At 43.8% G+C, this 25,045-nt stretch overlaps 1 protein-coding gene across 4 annotated transcripts in view; it reads left to right on the top strand.

Moving 5' to 3' along the window:
• LOC147662867 (C4b-binding protein beta chain-like) overlaps positions 1 to 24,641 on the top strand; it is an 80,230-nt gene extending 55,589 nt beyond the window's left edge. For 2 of the 4 annotated variants that reach the window (XM_086950842.1, XM_086950839.1), the window contains exon 4: positions 17,263 to 17,429. In XM_086950842.1, coding sequence (XP_086806968.1) covers positions 17,263 to 17,382 — 120 coding nt within the window. In that variant the 3' untranslated portion in view covers positions 17,383 to 17,429. Of the gene's footprint in view, positions 1 to 17,262; positions 17,430 to 24,474 lie in introns of those variants that run through there. The other 2 variants (XM_086950840.1, XM_086950841.1) reach the window with 2 other exon arrangements.
• The last annotated feature ends 404 nt before the right edge of the window (positions 24,642 to 25,045 follow it).

The raw sequence follows: 25,045 nt of genomic DNA, 5'->3' as shown, positions 1-25,045 counted from the left end.
TACTCGGGGAGCAAATGGGAGCGAGGCTGATGGGTTTGTGCACGCTCGTCTCACACGAGTGCACCACATGAACTGGACGTAATCCGCCCTTGTTCAAGAGTTTGTTTCCCCTACTATATGTCAGAGCTATATAATAGCTCGACCTAAAAACTACAAATCAATAAATATACAGCAGCGAGGATAACCTGTAAACCCCATTGACATGCGCCAATGTCTCCTGCCTTAATTAAGATTCACTGGCTCTTCATCAAACTGAGAGCTCTTTTATCAAAAGGCTTGTATTATTCACAAATCCATCATAACCAGGTTCCAGCCTTTGTACTAAGCAGAATTAAGAGATATGTTTCTACTAAAGCTCTCAGATCCTCTCTTGCCAACCAGTTGAGGGTCCCATGGTTCAAGCTACAGAGAGCAGGGGGCAAGAGCTTCTCTGTGTTGGCACCCATCTTTATGGAACTTTCTATCTTCCTCGGACAGGCTGGAACCTATTTTCTTGATGTTCAGGAAGTATTGAAGGCCTGGCTTTTAAAGCAAGCTTTTGATTATCCTGGGCTCTCTTTTTCTCCTTTTTTCCTGTTTGTCCCACCATCAGGAAACCCTTGGGTGTACATACACTTAATACGTTTTCCTTACATACCATAACATGACATATTATTTATGTTTTGTTTGTTCAGTACCGTTTAAGTGCTCATTTTGTGTTCAGGGCAGGGTGTTCAGCTTTTAATTTTTCTTTACTAAGTAAAAACTATCACCTTGCCATGGCAATCTATGCACAAAAATTCTCAGTAATGGATCTTCTGCTTGTTGGTGTTACTTTAGGTGATAAATATATTTATGGTTAGCGATGATGTTATGATTTGAACAATTAATCCTTTCGGTGCGCATGAAAGAATGCCTCCGTCATGCGCCACAGTGCTCGTCATGTGCACACAAGCACTAAGGGGCGCATGCATCATTGTAGGAATTTGCATTTCCTAAATTGCGAAAATTAAGGAATCGCAATTTAGGAATTGCAAAATCCTATGCATCAAGAAATCCTAACATTTTTTAGGATTTCTAAATTTTCGGAATTTTCGATTCCTTAATTGCGAATCGCAATTAAGGAATGGCATTACATTGATTCCTATGGGCCTAGAGGCCCATAGGAATCAATGCCGTTTTGCATTTCTATTTTTTTGAATTCGCAATTTGTTGATGCATTGCAAGGGTGCAGAGGGGGGTCCAAAGGACCCCCCCCTGCACCCTTGAAATGTATTTTAAAGTGCATGTTTCACACACACATGTCCTAAGGACATGTGTGTCTGTAACATGACACTTTCCAAAATGCATTTTTGTGCTTTTTTAAAGAATTTCGCAAATTAACACGAGGGTCAACCTTGTATTAATTTGCACTTCCTATTTCAAAATTCGCATTTTTAAAAAAATTGATGCATTGCATTTAAGGAATCTCACAAATGCGATTCCTTAAATGCATTCGCATTTTTAGGAAATGCAAAAAAAAGCGAATTTTGAAAAATGGTTTCATGCATCCCAAAAACGCATTTAGGAAGCGCAAACGGCCGAATTTACCGATTCGCACCGTTTGCACTTCCTAAATAGGTTGATGCATGTGCCCCTAAATCCCTCTGCTGTAAACAGCAGAGGAATTTCCTTTTTAGGGCTCGCCTGCTGTGCGCATGCGCATAGCTGGCGAAGCTCTATAGGGGCTTAAATAAGCTTTACCTAGACTGGCGATTGACTGGCGATTTGATGCTGTGCCCGTGCGCTTTTAGGTAAATGCGCAAGCGCATTTACCTAAAATGCGCGTGCACATCATCAAATCGCCAGTCAATCGCCAGCAGCACTCCTCCCCTGCTGCTTCACACCCTCATGCCGCTCTCCCCGCTCCGCCCCCTCCCCTGCCCGCCGTGTCGCATTTCTCATCCCCCCTCCCCACAGCAATGCCCTCAGCCGGCCGTACTGGTTTGATGGTGAACGGATCATTCCCCGGCGCATCCAGCTGGCGGGATATCGAACTCACAACAATAATATTAATGAAAGACAGCAATGTAAAAAAGTACCTTCTTTTCGAAGTTTCACAAAAATGAGGCTCATTTTCATTACTCTCCTATGTATCCTTGTGTTATACTTGTGCGACTTTATGGCCACTTAATGCTGTATTGTTCAACTAGGACTCTTATGCATCCCCTCATGTGCTCTTGTAAACGTCATGGCATAACATGTAAAGCGCTCTGATACCTTCGGGTCTAGCTAGCGCTATTTAAAACTCAAAAGAATATATTATATTTTTGTGCTAATGTTATTGTAAGGTCTTAGGAGAGGCTCACACCTCAATGTCGGCACTAATTAGCATCCATCGCACTCGCCCCCAACCCCACCCCCCCCACACAACTTCCTCCTTCAGTTCCATTTCACTGTCTCTTTGCTTCATCATCAGTGCCTGGGGAAACATTGGAAACAGAAAAATACACCTTTAAATCTTAAGACATGTTACAAGTGTGTGTGTGGGCACAGAGTCCCTTTGATGTAAGGTGTGATACGTGCATTAATTCAGATTTATCTACTGATATCAGTTGAAAAACAAAAATGGAATAACTGTTTTGCCGACTGTCCTGGAGATGCTACCTCCCTCTATTTGCAAACCTATAGTAAAGGAGCCCCAAAAACACATGATAGGAAATCATACAATGGCTGTACATGTCACCAAAATGACACAATGGTACTTTCCAAACGCGCGTCAGCACATTTTTTTGTGTTTCTTGCACATTGTATGTCATGTTGCTTATATGTTCATTTTTAGCCCAGTGTATGATTGCATTGTTTTTTCATTATAAGTTTTTCTCTGTCTTTGTCATTTTGGAGATATGTACAGCCATTGTATGATTTCTTATCATGTGTTTTGGGGGCTGCTTTCATATTTATATATAAAGTTGTCAATTGTTTAATATATGTAGTATGTCTGAATATATTTTTTTATAAAGATAAAAAATCTGAACAAAAACAATGATATATAAAATGATTTAAATTACATGGTTTGTGGGACATATTATCCTGGATACATTACCGACCACATCCACCACCACATCCACCACCACCGCATCCACCACCACCGCATCCACCACCACCGCATCCACCACCACCGCATCCACCACCACACCCACCACCACATCCACTACATCCACCACCACATCCACTACAACCACCACCCCATCCACCACTACCACCACCACCGCATCCACCACATCCACCATCAACACCACATCCACCATCACATCCACCACCACCACCACATCCACCACCACCACCACATCCACCAACACATCCACCATCACCTCCACATCCACCATGACATCCACCACCACAGCCACCACCACATCCACCACCACCGCATCCACCACCACCGCATCCACCACCACCACATCCACCATCAACACCACATCCACCATCACATCCACCACCACCACCACATCCACCACCACCACCACATCCACCAACACATCCACCATCACCTCCACATCCACCATGACATCCACCACCACAGCCACCACCACATCCACCACCACCGCATCCACCACCACCGCATCCACCACCACCACATCCACCACCACCACTACATCCACCACCACATCCACTACAACCACCACCCCATCCACCACATCCACCACCACATCCACCATCAACACCACATCCACCACCACCACCACATCCATCAACACATCCACCATCACCTCCACATCCACCATGACATCCACCGCCACCGCATCCACCACCACCGCATCCACCACCACCACGCATCCACCACCACCGCATCCACCACCACACCCACCACCACCACACCCACCACCACATCCACTACAACCACCACCCCATCCACCACTACCACCACCACCGCATCCACCACCACCGCCGCATCCACCACATCCACCACCACCAAATCCACCACCACATCCACCATCACCACCACATCCACCATCACCACCGCATCCACCACCACCACATCCACCACCACCACATCCACCACCGCATCCACCACCGCATCCACCACACCCACCACCATCACTTCCACCACCACATCCACCACCACTTTCACCACATCCACAACCACCACATCCACCACATCAACACCACATCGACCACCTCCACCACAACCACCACCACCACCACCTCCACCACCACCACCACCTCCACCACCACCGCCACATCCACCACCACCCCCACATCCACCACCACATCCACCCCCACATCCACCACCATCACCACCACATCCACCACCACCACATCGCCCACCACATCCACCACCACCACCACATCCACCACCACATCCACCACCACCATATCCCCCAGATCCACCACCACCACATCTACATGTGTGTGGCTCTGTGTGTGTAGGTGCAAATGCAATGTTCTTGGATTGTCGTCACAATAAAATACACTGAACATAATCTTCACAAAAGTTATTTACAAACGTTTAAGCCATTGCCATTATAAATTGCAATAACTTTTATTTAGGTATTAATTGTTTACAAAATTAAAAGCCATTGTTATTTGTAAAATCAATACATCTAAGTCACGTAAATACAACACACATTGCATTACAAATGCTATATGTGTCACATTTGCAAAAGTTAAAACTATTGACATTGTAACTGACAAAGCTATTAATTTTGCTACTTTCAAAACCAACACATAAATAAAAAAAGTGTCATTTACAATACCAATAGCTCAAACTTTCCTAATGCGAGACCTATTGCATTTCCAATGCTTGTTTTTCTTTGAGACTCAGCAGGTTGGGGTAGAGCTTCCCGAACCTCTGGAGGCATTTTTTTTCAATGAAATGATGATCAGCGTACACAGCATGCTGATGTCATTTCACTGAAACCGAAACTGAAATAAGCCTATTTCAGTTTTACTGTCTACGTGCTTGGGTGGCTAACTCAGCCTCCCAAGCATGTAGGCAGACGGAAGAGGTATTGTTGGATAGGGGAGATTCCAATGGTACCATTCTCTAGTGGAACCCTGTTTGGGTATTGCCGCAGGAGGGCGATCCCCAAACAGGGATCCATCCACTAGACACAAGGGAGGGGGGAGCAGCCCCTTGGTCAAGGGCTTTTGCCTACACCCCCCCTTCCCGTTTTTGGCAAATTTAAGTCTTTCAGTCCCCCTGGGAGGCAGATGGGGCAATAGAGCACACTAGTCACCAAAGATTTATTTAATTTATGTATAACGGGTTGGGGCAGCCCAAAATGGGCATGCCAATGCTCCAACACACCCATAAAAAGTTCAACAGTCTTTCTGCCCCCCCCCCCCCCACCAGGAGGCAGATGGGGGCAATGTAATGTAAATGTAAATAGCCCCATATCTGCCACCTCCACGGGGCAGTAAACCCACTAACCACCAGGGATTATATTTTTTTATTGTACGTAGGGGTGGGGGCCTAAAATGGGTAGGCCAATGCCCCCACCCCCAAAAAATATTGCAAAGGCCTTCTGCACCTCGGGAGGGAGATGGGGGAAATAGCCCCATATCTGCCCCCCGGGGGGCAGAAAGCCCACTAGGCACCAGGGATTATGGATTCTATTATACATAGTGGTGAGGGCTGCCCAGAGTGGCTATGCCAGTGTCCCCATCCCACCATAAAATGCCTGTCTTTCTGGCCCCTGGAAGGCAGATTGGGACAATAGCCCCTTATCTGCTACCCGGGGTGGGGAAGCACACTAGAAACCAGGGATTACATTTTTTTATAATACGTATGGGTGGGGGCTTCCCAGAATGAGAATGACACCGCACACCCAAAAAATTTGCCACAATATTTCCACCTTCCCGGGAGGCAGATTGGGCAATAGCCCTTAATCTGCCCCCTGGATGTCAGAAAGCTCACTAGGTGCTGGGGATTTTTTTTTAATACAAAGGGGTGGGTCTTGCAGAGAATGGGCATGCCAATGCCCCCACATGCCAAACACAAATGTGACAGTCTTTCTGCCCCCCTGAGGGGCAGATGGGGGTTATTTCCCTCGATATGCCACCCCAAGGGGGCAAAAAGACCACTAGACTGTTTTTTTTTTAATAAAAGAGGGGTAGGGTCTGCCCACAATGGTGTTAGCCATTCCCTCTCCAAGCATAAATGGGGACTGAAGTCTTTCTGCCTCATCTAGGGGGTAGGTGAAGCAATAGCCCTATATATACCCTCCCCCCCGGCGAGGGCAGGAAGCCTAATCATTTTGTTTCTTAGAATAGGGACGGGGACTGCCCAGAATGGTCATGCCGTGCCAATGCCTCCACCCCGCCCTCAACAAGTGGCCACAGTCTTTCTGCCCCCCTTTGGGGCATATCAGGGCACTAGCCCCCGAACTTCCCCTCCCCAGGGGTCAGAAAGGCCACAAGGCACTGACCTTTTTTTTGCAATGTGCCAAGCTGTGGATTTTGGGCCCTAGCACGTATGGCACCTAAAAAACCTGTAAAAAAAATGTAAACCTAGGCACCCAGGGGAATCACAGATGGGGTCACTTATGCGACCCTCGCCAGGTCCTGTTTTGCAGAATCCCTTGCAAACCTTAAACTTTGTAAAAACAAAACACATTATTATCTCATTTCTGTGATGGAAAGTTCTGGCATCTGCTGAGAGCAACAAAATCCCCCCCCTCCTAGTATTCCCCTAAGTCTCTCGATAAAAATGTCACCTCACTTGTGTGGGTAGGCCTAGTGCCTGCGATAGGAAATTGCCCAGAACGCGGTGATCCCAGACAGAAATGTATGGAAAATATGATTTGTTGGCCACATTTGAGTTTTGCAGGGGATTCTGGGTAGAAGAACATGGGGGGATCCACGCAAGCCATACCTCCCTGGACTCCCCAGGTGTCTTATTTTCAGAAATGTCTGGATTTGGTAGGTTCCCCTACATGGCCATCGAGCCCTAGACCAAAAACGCAGGTGCCTTCCTTGCAAAACCAGGTTGTTTGGTGATAGATAATTTTGATGTCTTCACCGTATGTTTTGGGCCCTTTCCTGCCGTGGGTACTTGACCCACCCACACAAATGAGGTACAGTTTTTATCGGGAGACCTGCTGGGGGAGCGCTGGGTGGTAGGAAATTTGTGTCAGCCCGGTGATCCCGCTACTTTCCCACACAGAAATGTGAGAAAAATGTGTTTCTTTTCAGATATATTTGAGGCTTGGAGGGGATTCTTGGTAGGAAAACATTAGGAGAGCCATGCTGTCTAGTTTTCAGAAATTTCTGGGTTTGGTAGGTTTCCCTAAATGGCCGCCGAGCCCCGGACCAAAAATGCATGTGCCCTCTATCGATCACAACACCACCTGGTTTTGCAAGGGGGCATCTGTGTTCTAGGTCCCGGGTGCAGAGGCCATCTAGGGAAACCTATCAATCGCAGACATTTATCAAAACTAGACACCCGTAGGAATCCAGGGAGGTGTGGCATGCATTGATCCCCGAAAATTTTCTTAACCAGAATCCCCTGTAAACCTCAAATTCATGAAAATGTTCCTCACATGTTTGTGATCACCGGGCTGACACAAATTTCCTGCCACTCAGCGTTCCCACAGGTCTCTCAATAAAAATGGTGCCTCACTTGTGTGGGTGAGCCAAGTACCCGTGGAAGGGATGGGCCCAAAACTTTGTGTTGAAACCTGGGGTCGATGGCCATATAGGGAATGTACTAAACCCAGACATTTCTGAAAACTAGACACCTGGGGAGTCCAGGGAGATATGGCTTGAGTGGATCCCCAACATTTTCCTACTCAGGATCCCTCGCAAACTTTAAATGTCACATTTTCCTCACATTGCTGTGTGGAAAAGCTGTAGGATCACTGGGCTGAAACAAATTTCGTACCACTCAGTGTTCCTGCAGGTCTCCTATTAAAAATGATACCTCATTTGTGTGGGTGGGCCAAATAACAACAGCAGGGAAGTGCCCAAAACGTATTGTGGAGACATCAAAAGGACCTATCACAAAACAACCTGGTTTTGCAAGGGGGCACCTGTGCTATGGGTCCCGGGCTCGACAGCCATCTGGGAACACCTACCAATTCCAGACATTCATGAAAACTAGACATTCGGGGGGAGTCCAGGGACGTATGGCTTGCATGAATCCCCCAACATTTTCTTACCCCGAATCCCCTGCAAATCTCACATTTGTCTGAAAGTATCATATTTTCCTCACATTTCTGACTGGGATCACCACATCGGCATAAATTTCTTACCACCCAGCGTTCCCCTCAGTCGCCCGAGGAAAATTATACCTCACTTGTGTGGGTGAGCCAAGGGACTGAAATTTGGAGGGGCCAAAAATATAGGGATTGAGGGAATAGCACAGCAATCTGTGTTTTTTATATACATTTTTAGGCGATTCTGCATTGGATACCCACACAAGTGAGGTGTCATTTTTATTGGGAAACCAAGGGGAATGCTGGATGGTAGGACATTTTCGCCGGTGTGGTGATCCAACACAGAATTGTAAGGAAAATGTGAAACATTTTCTCTAAATTTGAGGTTTGCAGGGGATTCTGGGTAGGAAACCATTGGGGGATCCACGCAAGCCATACCTCCCTGAACTCCCCAGTGTATCTAGTTTCAGAAATGTGTGGTTTGGTAGCCTTCCCTAGATGGCCGCCGAGCCCTGGAGCAAAAAATGCAAGTACACCCCTTGCAAAATCAGGTCATTTTGTAATAGATAATGTTGATGTCTTCACAATACATTTTGGGCCCTATCCTGCCGCGACACTTAGCCCACCCTCACAAATGAGGTACCTTTTTTATATGGAGACCTGGGAGAATGCTGGGTGAGTGGAATCTTGTGACTTCCCACAGATTCCAGAACTTTCCATCACAGAAATGTGAGGAAAATATGTTTTCTTGTTACAAACTTTGAGGTTTGCAAGGGATTCTGGGTAACAAAACCTAGTGAGGGCCTTTCAAGTGACCCCAACCTGGATTTTCCTGGGTGTCTAGTTTTAAAACTTGTATAGGTTTCACAGAAATGTGAGGAAAATATGTTTTTACAAATTTTGAGGTTTGCAAGGGATTCTAGGTAACATAACCTGGTGAGAGCCACACAAGTCACCTCATCTGGGATTCCCCTTGGTGTTTAGTTTAAAAAAATGTATTGGTTTGCTAGGATTTCCTAGGTGCTAGCTGAGCTAGGATCCCAAACCAATAGCTAGTAACATTGCAAAAAAGGGTAAATTTTCTGTGTAAAAATGTGATGTGTCCATGTTGCGTTTTGGGCCGTTTCCTGTCATGGGCCCTAGGCCTACCCACACAAGTAAGGCAACATTTCTATCTGGAGACTTGGGGAATGCTGGGTGGATGGAAGTTTGTGGCTCCACACAGATTCCAGAATTTCCCATCAGAGAAATGTGAGGAAAATATGTTTTTTTGTTACAAAGTTTGAGGTTTGCAAGGGATTCTGGGTAACAAAACCTAGTAGGAGCCTTTCAAGTCACCCCAACCTGGATTTTTCTGGGTGTCTAGTTTTAAAAAATGTATAGGTTTGCTATGTTTTCCTAGGTGCCGACTGAGCTAGGTTCGAAAATCCACAGCTAGGCATATTGCAAAAAAAAAAAATGGTCAGTTTTCACTGGAAAAATGTGATGTGTCCACATTGCGTTTTGGGCCATTTCCTGTTGCAGGAACTAGGCCTATCCACACAAGTGAGATACCATTTTTAGCAGGAGAGTGAGGGGAACACAGAATAGTAAAACAAGTGTTATTACCAATTGTATTTCTTTGCATTTCTGCCTTCCAAATGTAAGACAATGTGTAAAAAAAAAGTCATTTTGAAAAATGTCCTCTATTTCACATGATGTTATAGGTACCCACAATTTTGGAGATGTGCAAATAACCACTGATTCTAAACTTTATATTTTGTTCCCATTTCGGAAATATATAGGTTTCCTTGATACTTATTTTTCACTCTTTACATTTTACTAAAATAATTTCTATTTACCCTGTACACCATGAAAAACCATTGCAAGACACAGTACAGTTATTGGCTTTGGGTACCTCAGGTTCTTGGTCAACCTACAAGTCCAATATATATCCCTGTGACCAGAAGGATCCAGCGGACGTACCAGTGTATAGATTTTAAAAATCTACAATACTTATAAGAAGGTACAGGTGAAAACGTTGCCACAAATGGCCGTGTTTTTCAACTCAATTTCAATATATTTTTTATTTCAACTATTTGTTTCTATAGGAATACCTTGAAGGATCTGCACAAATGACCCCATGATGAATTCAAAATGTTGTCTACTTTACAGAAATGTATAGTTGTCCAGGATCCATTATTGCTTTTACACCCATTTCTACCATTAACTGGAAGGAGGTTGAAAGCACAACAAATACAAAAAATAGGCCCTGTCCCAGTAAAATGCTAAAACTGTGTAGAAAAGTTTGGTTTTCTGACAAAGGTTTGCCTGTTACTAAGAGCTGGGAATATGGTGATTTTAGCACCTCAAACGCTTTGTTGATACCTTTTGCAAAAGAAAAAAACAGATGCTTTTTTCTGCAGCACTTTTTCCCAATTTGTTCGAGAGAAAAAATACAAAATGTATCTGTATTTTTGCAAATTTTCCAGTCCCCGCCAGGGGAATCCACTAACCCTGGGTACCTTTATAATCCTCAGGATGTTCGAAGAAAAGGATGCAACTTTTGGCAGGGATACCTTTGGTGAACAAAAAGTTGCAGGGGCCTAAGCGTGAACTAGCCCTAATAACAAAAAAAGCTTAGCACAGGGGAGCCGGAAGGCCTATCAGCAAATGGGTTCAAAGATTTGTAGTTCTTTGACTTGAGGCACCCTGTGTTGTTGATTATAGTGCATTTTCCGAGGTCATCTAGAAGGGGGTTGTCAAATTGTATCACCTCTTTACTGCATGGAACCAAAGGATATCTGGACAATATCAGATCAATGAAACTATTATTGGTAGAAAAGGACTACCTCTTTTTGTCCTCATATCAGCATTTAAACTGGCATTGGAAATTAGCATCTAAAATATCATCTTACAAGGAGCATAGTCTTCATCAGGTTCAGATCTAATTTTTGGACTAACTCTCTGTGTGCTCTTGACATAGAACTCAATGTCTACTGATCTGAGGTTTGAGCACCAAAATAGAGTTAACAATTAGTTATTCCAAATCAAACATTCAGTTGCAGAAAAGGAATTTAAAACACAGATTGCAAAAGAAGAAGGTAAGGTGCAGGTAGTATTAAACATCTGAAGAAATTAAAAAAGAGAGAAAACCAATGGGAAGGAAGCCAGCCTATGCTTTAATTAGTGTACACAGTATGTAATATGTAGTCTGTCTCTGGCATTTGTTTAGTAAAAGTTTAGTTCAGTTGGAAATTTCTATTTAATTTGATATAAAACTGTGTATTGATTACAGCCAGGCACAGCACATCTTCAAAGAAGTTACAAAATAATAAAAGATTCGATTTGACAAACATCACTCTTATCTGAAAATACAAAAACATTCGGAGCCAATTTCTTTGTTCACTGTTGCAAATCCTTAATATAGCCATCTAATCAAAAACATGTCTCATATATAATAATAATTTTTATACAACTAGGTTGTTTTAGTTGTTGGAGTGAAGACCCAGACATATCTCTTATACTTCAGTGTAACCTTGCCCTCTGACTCTTGTTGGTGCCTGTCTCCTGCACTGAGACCTAGGCCCAAGGTAATTGATTGATAGGTAACATGTGGGATGTCACATAGCTGGCGGACAAAAGCCTTAGGAAACCTTAGATTATTGAATATCAAAGTATGGCCTAGTGGACACATGTGTCTCTCCTAACCTCTACATGTGGCACCTTGGTGTACAGCAGCACTTGGCTGCTCTTTACTAGAGGGATACTAACAGTAAAAAAGATGTAAAACAAACAGGCAAGCATTTATTTAAAGGTTAATTTGTGTTAAAGAAAATAAGTAACTATTGTGTCCTGCACCACTTAACTTTAGGAGCACCTTCATTTTTAAAGCGATCTTGCAGCAAAAGGGTAAGCGTATGTAAAAGTTTCTTCAAAATTCAAAAAGTTTGTTTAATTAACATGCAAAACCTTTTCACTTTAGTTCATCAGATTATATCAGTGCTTTGAGCGGTACTATTTTAAAGGTGATTGTTTTCAAATATGAATTTAGAAAAATTAATTCTTCCCTCCACCCTGACAGCAAAACCAATAGTGAACTAAAGAGGCAAGCCAGTTGTTATGTGCACTCTTTGGGTGGCCTGGGTTCCTATTATACAAGTAAAACATTATAGTTTATTAAATCAAACACAGGAGAAGGTTTTGTACAACGTACATTCTCAAGTCATATATTTCGAGGTCCTTGTATATGAAATAATGAAGATAAAGAAGGGAAAGTGAAATAAAACTATTGCCTAGGATCAAACAAATTTGGTAAAGTGGGGAAGCCAGGATTAATCCAGGGTTTTCTGGTTTCACATTGCACATTTTAGCAATTAGATGTGTATGCTTTGCTTCACCTACACCCACCTTACTGCCAATGCTCCCTGTTACAGCCTCACCCCTGGCCCGATCACAGCCTGCTGTATCAATGCAGCCATTGGTAAAATCGCGGACCACAACTTTTGGCCCCCAGGAAAATGTTTGTGAGTAATCATTCCTTAGCTCAATCCCACAGATAGGCGCAGCAACACTATAATGATCAAGGGAGATTGGCCCCAACAAAGCATACATGGCTGGACGGGGTATGCGCTCTCTTAAAATACCAAACAGTCAGATGACACATGAGTTAGGAACATATAGCCAATCCGGACAAATCACATGCAGTGATCACTCACTCTCCATACCGCACATCTGGACATGTTACCTACTGGCCACTTTGTGTCCACACAAGTTTGAGGCCCACCTGCATTTTTCATTAGACAATTAATATATGACTCCAAATGCATCAACTTAAATTCCTCTCCCTACATGGATTACCAGAAACCATTTTTCACCTACAATGAACTGTAGAAAAGAGAGCCGCAGAACAATTGTAAATTGGGACAGTCCTTACATCCTGTGCCTGTAATTGTTCTCCCGGCCACTATGTTTAATTAAACAAACTGTTCCTGTTTTGCTCAACGCCCCTTGTGTCTTGTTTTTCCAAGGTAGTACACGTCCAAGTAACACCTGCTTTTGTGTATTAAGTTGGATGTTTTCTCTTTACTTTTCTTTTCGGACTGCTGCGTTCATGAGTGAACATAGAAGAATGGATTCTTAGAAATAGCTAACCATATCATGGAGTACTTAGTTGAGGGCATGTTTGCAAGTATATATTGGTTTAATAACGCTTGCTTCCTCCTTCCTGGCCTCCTACAATTTTCAGCAATAATAAAAATGTCATGATGACTCTGGTGATTAATGTTCTTCCTGGAGAGAGATCAGAATGTTGTCTAGTGGAAGTTTTGACTCATGAAAGGTAGCTCAGAGGGTTGATGTACCGGCTGCAAAGAACCTGCGCCATGCCGATCACAAAGTGCACATAATGTAAATAGGTCAGTGGGCTACTGCTTTTGTCAGAGAGATCCTTTTGTTACTTGCAGTTTATAAGCTAAAATCCTAACTTAGAACAGTGAGCTATTAACTGTCATCTAAGAGCTGCATACAAACTGCAAGGTATAAATTAGAGCGTTATGTTCCACCCCCCTCCCCCCCCTCAGTCTTTGATTATCCTAATGTCTCAAAAAGTGTTCTTTTGGACAGAAATCAATTCTGATTATTAAGGAGAACCCCCAACCATGGTATTCCGGGTATTGTGTTTCTCCAGACCAATCACTATAAAACTATACGGGCTACTAGTATGGTTGTCATGTGACTCCTACACCTTGTAGTCCTTAGTCTTATGTAACATTTTCTATACAGTGATTTACACACATATTGATTGTCTCTGTGTAATGTGTGTGATGTAAAGTGCTCTGACACCCTACAATGGTATGAGTGGCGCTGTACATCAAATTAAATGCATCTGAGAGAGAGTGGTTATGGAAACTTGGGGGGCACAGTTAAAGGGTGGTAGTGAGGGAATCCATGGAAGAGGTGGTCATTGGAGGGCACTAACAAACATTAATGAACAGGACACCACCAGTGCTATGGCTGGCCCTACCCTTGAGGCCAGTCTACCTCACCCATAGGTACCTCCATTGGCCTTGTTTCAGCAGTAGTAGCTGTAACTCACCAGGGATTGGCAATGCAGGACTTGCACGCACACCAAACTAAGTTTGCAAACTTACAGTCACCCGGCTTCATTCACAAGCACTTTTAACATGTGCTGCCTGCTGTGGGGCCACTGGAATTAATTATGCAGCAAAGGATGACAACATTATGCCGTAGTGTTGACTAAATTATGCATTAAAAAAAAGCTGCAGCGTAATGCAGTATATTTTCAGATATTGTATTATTTTGACGTGTGTACACATGCCAACAGTCTCTGGAAAGATTTTGCCTTATTTGTACCAGAGTAACATACAAACGCAGCAGTGGGAAAAGGTGACCAGCCAACCTTTACAATAGGCCATCCACTCCGCAGCAACACAACTCACATTTTATATTAACTTTTGATATGTTTGAGCTACAAACAATTTATTAGTTTAAATGGTCAGATAATGCAGCAGATCCTGCATTATGAGGCAAATATGGCAGAGCCATAATTTTAGAGAAAACATTTACAAACTAGGATATTTTGCCATTCATGTTTGAACTGCTGTTGTGGAAAAAGAGAGTAGTGCTGATGACAGAAACTCCATGGCTCGGAGACAAATGGCTTGTGTTTTCACATTTTATCGTATTTGATACATTCTGTGATTAGAAGCATATCCCACTTTGTGAATATATTTTATGTTAATAACTCAATATAACCTTAAATAATCATGTGTATCCATTGGTTGATTAAACTGGGCAGTGAAATGCCAAACAAATACTAAAAATTGGGATGTCTGCGCATTCTGGTCACACCTCTGGCTCCACCCACTGATCCAATCCTTGGGTTATTCCCGCCCTCTGATTCTCCGCCCACTGATCCCCTACTTGTTTTCCCCCACTTCGACCACTGTGTAAGACTCAGCATCCCTGGACCTGTGATGTGCCACTGCTGCGGGCGCCGCATGTGCCACACATTTACGGGGCCGGGCTTTCGCATAAGGGAGCTGGCCATTATTGTACCCCTAAATGTGGGCACGTTGTCAGTTTGACATTCACTACACGTAGAGGAACTCTAAGTTTCTTTTAAAACATATAGCTAACATTTGGACCTATACATTTTATTTTGTATAAATTAATTGAATGTGTGTAAAATTTAGCAATGCCCGGGGAGATCTAGTAAAGGGAGCACCCATTGGCGAATCAGTAGCGTGTGTGATTGCTGCAATATTTATTACTAACTTTGACGTTGTGCTTTACCTTTGGATAAAAGTTATCATGAATTCTAGCACCAAGAAGCCAATATTGGTAAATATTTGTGCTACAAATAATCCCTAACATACACTGTGCATACAGTATATTCAATCTGGTGCTTTAATCATAGGCTATTTTAAAGTATTCTGATAAAAATCGAATCGTGCTGAAGACAGCCTTGATTGGTGTTGGATCGAGGACCCGGAAGTCTGCACACCTAGGAGACAGAGATAAAGCACCTTGTCAGAAAGTTTAGCGTTTTCCCTACAGGTGGTGTTTGCTGGCCTATGGCAGGGTCAGTCACTTGTCCTGGATTCCTGGCATTTAATTAAGTCTACCCCAGTTCTGCGCCCCAGTGTTTCTTGCGCCCCACCTGGCACATATCATGTTAACATTTTGCCCCCTCCCCAACCCCCCCCCTGGAAAAATATCTGCGGACGCCCATGGAAAAGGCACAGCATACTGAGGGATCTATTTATGTTTTATAATTTCATGGTACTCGTTGGGGAATACGGTTCAGGTTATATACATGTCTGAGTATACATACCTGAGTATATGAATGTACAAGTGAAGTGGTTTGCACAAGCAATGGATCACGGAATGTGAGAAGTTGGGTTTGCCTTGTTATCTTGTTTTAACCTCTCTACTCCCAGTTTCCTTTGGATATGATTAAAACTGTGCACGAGTATGTTTCTCGGCTCATCGCAGTGACAAATGAAAATATGATAAATGTCATATTGATGTTACGTATTGTATTCTAATAAAAGATTATTGCAAAAAAAGTTACATGAAAGACTGTCATCAATAATAAAATTCGATAACAGGAAATAACGGTATGATTACACTTAGAAGCAAAATATAACCTAAGTGAGGAAAAGTCCAATAGCAGAGATACACAAACTTTCACTACTAGGATGAGTACTTTGTGTACCGAAGGGATGGAATAATGCATCTTTCGGAAATTGCCACTATAGGTGCCACAAGTTGCCCTTTCCATCAAATTGCATGCCGCTATATACTTTATCTAGTAGGGGCATTTAGTAGGACCCAAGGGCCCATAATGTTGCACTTTTGCAAATGTACAGATGGCAAAAAAAGTTTACTGTGGTTAGCAATTCATTTTGTGGGGTCAGGCAGCCTGGGAAATGGCTGCTAACTTTACTTACTTCTGCCAACTCAGCCCAGCACTTGAAACATCAGTGCCGGCCAAGAGAATGCCATGAGCCCCACTATGGTGCTGCTGAGTCCCACACAGCCATCACAGCGCGGTAAAAGGCTAGGAACGAGAGTTAGCACAAATTAATGCTACCCCATCAGGGCAATGGGAAGAAGGTCTGAGAGCTGGGAGATAATCTCCACACCTGGTGAGGGGGCTACTATGGTCTGTTAATACCCGTCGAGGTGGCCAGTATGGGATTCTACCATGGGCAGGGGGATCTCTGGCCCCTCCTTGAAGGCAGATGGGAGTCCCGAGATTAGTCTGTTTGCATCAGAACCCATCCATGCAAATCAGGGCACACCTGCTTACCTCTCTGCTGACATTGAGAAGGCGAGGGATGATGCTGAGGGGGATTCACTAGTAGCCGGAGGTCATACCTCTCACCATTGCCATAGAACAAAAGACCCGCCTGGTGGTAGGCGCCTTGTATTTTTTCTGGTTTATTTTAATACATTGTTACACCAATTCCACCCTCTACGACGGGAATAAGAAGGTACCAGTGGCATTGTAGAAAGTAACAAATTAGTTCTTAATCGAATGAGATCAGAACAAATTGTGTGTTTGTAGAGCATGCATATGCAAACAAAAGCAATATAACATCTCTGTTACCCCTGTGTTTTCATCTTTCTCCTACAGAAAAGGGAGTTTACCTATTGTGGAGTAGAGCTGGAAGACTGGAAACTCGCTCTAGAGCAAGAAAAGTTGTGTCTTGGAGAACAAAAAGCAGAACTGGAGCGCCTGAGTAAAGCTGTTTAAGTATGTCAGGCACATGTGAAATAAAAATGGCCTATTTAAATAATCTATTTCTATCTAGTGTGTGCGCTTTATGAGCCCGATTCACAGAACTAACTTAGACAAAATCCTAAACTTACTACCATTTACTCATTTTGGTATTCACAAAACTACAGGGTTAAAACCATGTGCTGACTACAGAAACCAGATGTAGGTAACAGAACAGCATGTGGTGTGCCTTTTGGGCATGGGATGCATTTTCAGTTGTATGATGAGTGTGCTCTCATGCTCCTGAAGGCGATCTGGGACTGTGAAGCAAAACTGTACCTCAGGAAACATAGGAGGAAATGACACACCTTCCTAAAGTCCTACTCCCATTCCAAGTAAAGGGTGCAGGTCTGCTTTTGCTCCTGTTCTCGAGACAGGTATTGTTCACAGTCCAAGTTGAAGAAGACAAAGTGGGACTCAACTCCATCTCACCGTTCTTTATCTAAAGAGAAGTTGCAAGGGTGTCAAGTGTCAGTCGATCTCACTCCAGATCCCCAATTGAGGAGACGATTCCACAGCTGATCCTAATGCCACCTGAGATTCCCGGGCCATTAGTGATGTGTGCTTTTAGGTCATAAGGGTCCGAAGTGGTCTCTACTCAGATTACCACTGACAGATCCGTCCTCAGCGCTGTCTGAACCCCTAGGACATAAGTTGGGTTTCACACTGACTCTGGTGCTGACTTCCATTCTGGCTCTAAGGCCTGCATCAGTTCCATGTTAATCAATGCCACTCTCATCATCACCGGACCAGTGCTGAATCTAAAGCGCAACCCCTAGCTGAATCTGTTTTGAACCAAGCAATGTCATGCTCCGACTCCACTACAACACTCATGGTTTTTATTCTGCATGGGTAAGACAATTTACTTTAACTACAGCAAAGCCATTCTTGGGGCAGCATCATCTTTTTGGGTCCGATTCTCACCAGAGATGACAATGGCGATGATCATGATGAAATGGTTTACCCCTACATTACGATGATGACAGTTTATACATGGGTTTAAAGAAGGCCAGCAGGCTTGATACTTCTGCTATAGGGTTCATTTCCCCTTTATGCCACCAATGGAAGTGAGTGCTTCCTTTGCTGTTTTATTTCGATGTGCTGCTGAGGTCCTGAACCTACAACTGCCTTTTGTTAAAGTTGAGAGAAATTTCCTTTCCAGGGGTGGGTGATAAATTCTGCTCCGTTTGCGGAGCTTAGCCACCTCTGTGTTACACCTGTAGCATGGAGTTCCAGTAAAACCCCTGCGTCTCAGAGTTGTGTCTTGCTCACCAACATTAAGTTGGTGAGCCCAAGTGACAATTTGTATCCTCTAGCATGATTTACGGTGCTAGAACGGCACCCAGCAAGATTGTCTCACTGCGGTCGGTCACACCATTTGCCATGAGAAAGCCGCAGCTCAAATAAAAATCTACTTGAGCAGCAGCAAAGAAGCAGTGCCCTCTGGTTTGCTGCATGGTTCCAGTCATGCTGATTTTGCAGGGTGCAACAAGGTCCCAGCACTAAAAATCAGCACAAGCATCATGACGTATTGATTTCTGCCTACTCTAGGAACCCTGTGGAATCTCGCAGAGTTTTTATGTAACTCCACAAGTTCCGCCCACCCTGAACCCTAACAGAGGTCCTGTAATCTGGACCATTATCCTCTGAGCCCTTACTCTCATTCAGAGAAGCCTTAACTTTGATGTGCACTTGGTCTAAGTCTTGCTCTTGCCTGCTTGTTGATGGACAGGTGGCCAGACTGCAGAGACTCATGCTTGGTGACCCTGATTTTCTTTTGCAGCATCCTACTCCTACGAGTTTGGTGGTTCAACCTTCCACTAGCAAGGTAAATCCTAATTCATTCCCCCTATACCCACCCCTGGACAGGGAGCAGAAAAGGATTGAGGGATTCAGAAAATGTATGTTCTTTTCAGGCAGCCTAATCTTAGTTTGATCAACATGGTTTGCCTATTAGACCACTACACATGTGCTCTCTGACACATGGCCAGCGATAACTGCCAGTCGTTCTGGAAGAATTTAGGACCTCCCTGGCTCAACCCATGTATGTCTATGTTGAGAAAAATCAAGATATTCAGGCAGCATTTGAAAGAAGCAGTAACCTCGTGATGGTAGCAATGTGACATATAAGGTGGTACAGTGGCACAAGAAGGGTACAAAGTTCCCCAATGTGAGTAGGAATATGAATCTAGCGTAAAGAGAGAGGAAAAAGGAAAAAAGGGCGGGGAATTTCCCTTTTCGGAACTAAACCCTCACACACCCAGCAAGCTAGGTGTCATGCTTCATCATATGGGTTCTGCTCCTCGTCAGACTGGCGCTGCAATGTCTGACGGGCACCCGCGAAGGGGCTCTTTATCGGAGATCTTTTGTTCCTGCCATATTTTGCATGCGTGTAAGAGGGGAAGATAAACGCGGGTGAATGTGTAGTTGTGAAGTGAGTGTAGATTAAAAAAGGTAAGTCAATCCAGTGGGTACTTTATTAGTGTGGTTGACTCCCTTGGTTAAAAAGTGGGAGGGGAGATATGTACTGGTGTAAGGTTCACAGTAAAAATCTACTACCCTCTGTTCAGGTCAACATGTTTCTTGCCTTATAAGCAATTCGTCAGGACCTAAGTGCAAAGTACTACATAGTGAATAAAGAAATACAACCTTATGTCTTGAGGTCAATGGTAATGCAGGCCGATTGGTCCTGCCCCTAGTGATGCAACCCTAAGGATTTCCCTAAGGTGCCACAGCAGTCACCTCCTGTGGAACCAGCACCTTTGAGTAAGGTACCCAAAACGGTGCGGGGTCACAGCCATCATCACCTACCCCCACAGCGTCCGGTAATGACTAGGAGCAACTGGTCATATATAAGGTGGTACATAATGCAAAAATTGAGAGGAGATTCTGCACATGCTGAAGCAGATGTATTTTGATGTTTTCCCTTACATTTTGGCATACAGTATAAAAGGGGATTCGTTTAGGTGCCCCTGGTTTAGTATGGCACTAGATGAGGGAGAGAAGATACTTTCAAACAATAGAATTGTATTGCCTGAATTCCTGTGGGTGGGAGGTGGTGGTCCAGAACTTGAAGTGAGAGTGTTGGTGACAGGACTACCTTTAGAAATTCATGTGCATTTTCTTAGCAAGGGGCTGCAGACTTGTTCTTCCTGAGCACTGTCCTTTGGTAGTTGAGAGGAGAGTGGGGCTGTAGTTTCTGATGTTCTAGGTAAGGAAGTTCTGTTCTTTGTCTGTCCCTAATTGCTGTGTTAGGACGTTTGAGGTGAAGAGACTGTGCCTCTTTTGCATGTGTGTGTGATGTTGTGAGTACTTCTGCTTGCAGTCAGTGCCAGCTCTTCTTGCTGCGAGAAGCACAGCAATGGCTTTGTCCCGAGAGATGGAGGTGTGGGGGGGGGGGCAGATGGGGAGGGGGGAGGGAGGAAGGGGAGGGTGGGTGCGCCCAAGAAGGGCACTTAAGAGAGAACAATCAGGTTTTCCACCAATGCGTCAACATGGACCAAGAAGTGAGATTTTCCAGCAAGCTGCATTTCTTTAAATAATGAATTCTATTTAGCTGTCACTGGTTTCTGCTCTTTTAAATGCCCTGTTAATTTAATACAAGCTATACCTTACTGCTGCACACATTTAAAAATTATTGTAGGTTCAAAAAACACCTTCTATAGTTGAGACAAAATCTAAACTAGGCACAATAACTATTAAAGAACATGATTTATTAAAGGGAAAGCATCTGGTTAAAGGCCCAGGAATATCAAAGCCTAATGTTTTCAATTGTTTCCATCACTAATTGCCTGCATGCCATGCTTAAACCCAAAGTCAGATTGTCATTCTAATTTGTAATGCAAGTCAATTTTTTTTTCAAATTAATTTCCTTCACCAGTCATAAAATCCAGTGAGTTAATGCACCTACTGCACTGATCTTCATATCTGCTACAGGTTTCACATTTTTAATCCCAGTGAGAAAATCTAGTAAATTAATACGCCTTATCTAAAAGATTGTGTGCACTGCATGGACCACAGGTTCTAATCATAGTGAGATAGATCAGTGGGATGACACACAATATTCAAATATCTGATCATCGAACCGAGAGCGATCACAGGCCTTTAAGAGCATCCTTCAGCCTTTCCATCGCTGCATCCTGCAGATTCACACCTATAGGCGAATCCACGGGTGAGGAAAACAAGCAAATTTCACGCAGGATTAAATGGTCCATCAATTTAGATTCAAAACTGGCTGACTGGGTAACGAAAAACGATCAAGTAAAAATCGCTATTGGCCCACAAGCCCTCCTAAATAATTGGCCTATTCTCTTGAGAGATTTGCATCAGGCTCTGGGGGGCTCATCTGCCGATCAAGAAAAACGGACGCCAAAGGCTCTCAACCAAGCTTCAAACCAGGAAACATCTGAAAACAAACAAAAGAGGCAAAATGGCCTAAATAGAAGGAAAAAAGGAGAAAGAGCAGCCCAGCGAGCCACAAAAGGGCCACATCGAGCAGCCAGCAAGAAACGTGCATGGGCCCAACGGAACAAACACATAGAGGAAGCCTGGCTAAAAATGTTCGGTCCGATTCTGGAGACACATCAACCAGCTCAGTAACAACGGCCAGACTAAAGAAAACGGGGTTCCTGAGAATGTATTGGTGGTTCAAAAAAACGCTTTATAACGGCGGGGCAGGGGAGCTGTCATCCGCCTCCCCGCCCCAAGCTCCACTCAACGGAAATGCCCTGGGCCTGGCCACATCTGAAATCGCAGTAAGCAAGATCATCAGCCGCATGAAGAACGATGGGGCGCCAGGGCCAAACGAAATACCCGCAGCAGTCTTTAAAACATTTCGGCAGTTTTGGGCAGAACTCCTTACACCCCTCTTTGGACATGCTTTCCTCACAGCCACAATTACACCTACTTGGCAGGGCTCAATACTACACCCAATCTATAAAAAGGGCAATCACTCAAGCCCGGCCAATTATAGATTAATAGCTTCGTTGGACATTGAAGCCAAAGCCTATACCCGTGTTTTACTGGCGGAACTAGAAAATTGGGCCAGCGAAAACAACCTCTTGCCTCACTCCCAGTCAGGCTTTAGAACGAGCTGCTCCACGATAGACAATATAATAGCACTGTCCTACCTGTCATGGAGAGCTACCTTGGCCAACCAGCTACCTTTATTTTTCTGCTTCGTGGACTATAGCGCAGCTTTCGACAGAGTCAATCGAGGGACGCTATGGCACAAATTAAATTCCTGGGGGATACCATCTCCTCTTCTCTCAGCTCTGATATCCTTGCATCATAAAACTTGGGTTAGGATCAAAACAAGTGCACAAACATTATAGCAAAAAATTGCAACTAAAAAAGGCCTAAAACAAGGCTGTGTACTAGCTCCGCTATTATTCAATCTCTACACTGTCAAAACTGGGCGGGACACGTCTACAGACAATGCAATATGCCAATGATATTATTATCATGGACCACACGAAAATGGGACTGCAAAGATCGCTCACGCTCTTAATAAGTACAATACAAAGAACCATCTTTTGATGAATGAATCCAAAACCAAAATCTTGACCTTTGGGAACTACAAAAAAAGAAAAATCTTACTTGGAGGGCAGGGGGACTACAAATAGCGACCTGCACCAGCTATAACTACTTAGGAGTCTAGTTTAACGTTAGGGCAAACCAAGCAGCACACCTTAGACACTTAAGGCCTAACGGCATGGGGATCATTCACAGTCTGAGGCGCCTGAACCGTCACTTGCACAGCCCTTCAGCCGAACCAATCCTAAGGGTGCTACGGGCCAAACTACTACCTGCAGCGACCTACGGCCACCTGGCCTTCCCCGTAAAAATGGATGCATTTCTGGGAAACTTACAAATAAAAGCCTACAAGAAAATCTTCTCTGTCCCGCAACACGCAAGGAGGTCGAGGACGAGACATGAGCTGGGCCTGACATGCGCAAACCTGTATTGCCTGGGAGACTTAATCAAATTTTACATCCACACCTTACGAGCTCCAGGACAATCTATGAAAGAACAATTACAAGCTGTGTTCAAGGACAAACATTCCCCTTGGCACAAACAGTTGCACCTTGCTATTTCCACACTAAAGATTGAAGCCACCTCCTTCACTAATCCAACTATCCCCCTGTCAATGTGGAAAAAAACAATAACAAATCAAATTATTTCAGTTTCATTCCAGACAGATGCTGCCGGGCTCTCTAAAAATTTACTTTTCACAGCTCTGAATGAATCATACATCAAGGGGAAACCTCAACCATATTTTAACTACTCCCTTAATCCCCAGACTCGCAACAAAATACTATACATGAGGCTGCTAGCCCTACCAATTTTTGACTTCAATCCGCAGTGGGCCTGGTGGAATGAGCAGCCCATTTGCAGGCTTTTCAATTACATACATGCGTCCTGGCTCCACCTGTTATGCTGCTGCCCATTCTTTGCTACCGACCGACGCCGCTTACTGATTCCTGTTTTCTGGGAACAGTCACTGAGACATTGTAGGGAAGCATCGGCTTTGTGTTTTAGCAACAATTCAGCCCAGGCCCTAGCAAGAGCTGGGAAGTTTGTTAATATTATTTTAACAGCACTGCATAATGCTCAGCATTAAGAATCTGACCACGACTCTGTACATTTTAAAATTTTACTCTATTATGTATTGTTATGTTTGTACATTAGGGTTTTCATTAACTGTATAGTAAAGTAAGTAAGTAAGGCACACCTGCCTACCTCTCTGCTGACATTGAGAGGGCGAGGGATGATGCTGAGGGGGATTCACTAGTAGCCGGAGGTCATACCTCTCACCATTGTCATAGAGCAAAAGATCCGCCTGGTGGTAGCCGCCTTGTATTTTTTCTGGTTTATTTTAATACATTTTTACACCAATTCCACCCTCTACGACCGGAATAAGAAGGTACCAGTGGCATTGTAGAAAGTAACACATTAGTTCTTAATCGAATAAGATCAGAACAAATTGTGTGTTTGTAGAGCATGCATATGCAAACAAAAGCAACATAACATCTCTGTTACCCCTGTGTTTTCATCTTTCTCCTACAGAAAAGGGAGTTCACCTATTGTGGAGTAGAGCTGGAAGACTGGAAAATCGCTGTAGAGCAAGAAAAGTTGTGTCTTGAAGAACAAAAAGCAGAACTGGAGCGCCTGAGTAAAGCTGTTTAAGTATGTCAGGCACATGTGAAATAAAAATGGCCTATTTAAATAATCTATTTCTATCTAGTGTGTGCGCTTTATGAGCCCGATTCACAGAACTAACTTAGACAAAATCCTAAACTTACTACCATTTACTCATTTTGGTATTCACAAAACTACAGGGTTAAAACCATGTGCTGACTGCAGAAACCAGATGTAGGTAACAGACCAGCATGTGGTGTGCCTTTTGGGCATGGGATACATTTTCAGTTGTATGATGAGTGTGCTGTCATGCTCCTGAAGGCCATCTGGGACTGTGAAGCAAAACTGTACCTCAGGAAACATAGGAGGAAATGACACACCTTGCTAAAGTCCTACTCCCATTACAAGTTCCTGCAAAACAACGTCAACCCCTGCGTCTCAGAGGTTTGTCTTGCGCGCTGCTCACCAACATTAAGTTGGTGAGCCCAAGTGACAATTT

Source organism: Lissotriton vulgaris, unplaced genomic scaffold, assembly GCF_964263255.1.
Source record: "Lissotriton vulgaris unplaced genomic scaffold, aLisVul1.2 SCAFFOLD_3898, whole genome shotgun sequence".
NCBI classification, from domain to species: Eukaryota; Metazoa; Chordata; class Amphibia; order Caudata; family Salamandridae; genus Lissotriton; species Lissotriton vulgaris.
The sequence above is the reverse complement of the archived record's forward strand: the minus strand, read 5'-3'. Positions and strand labels throughout refer to the sequence as shown.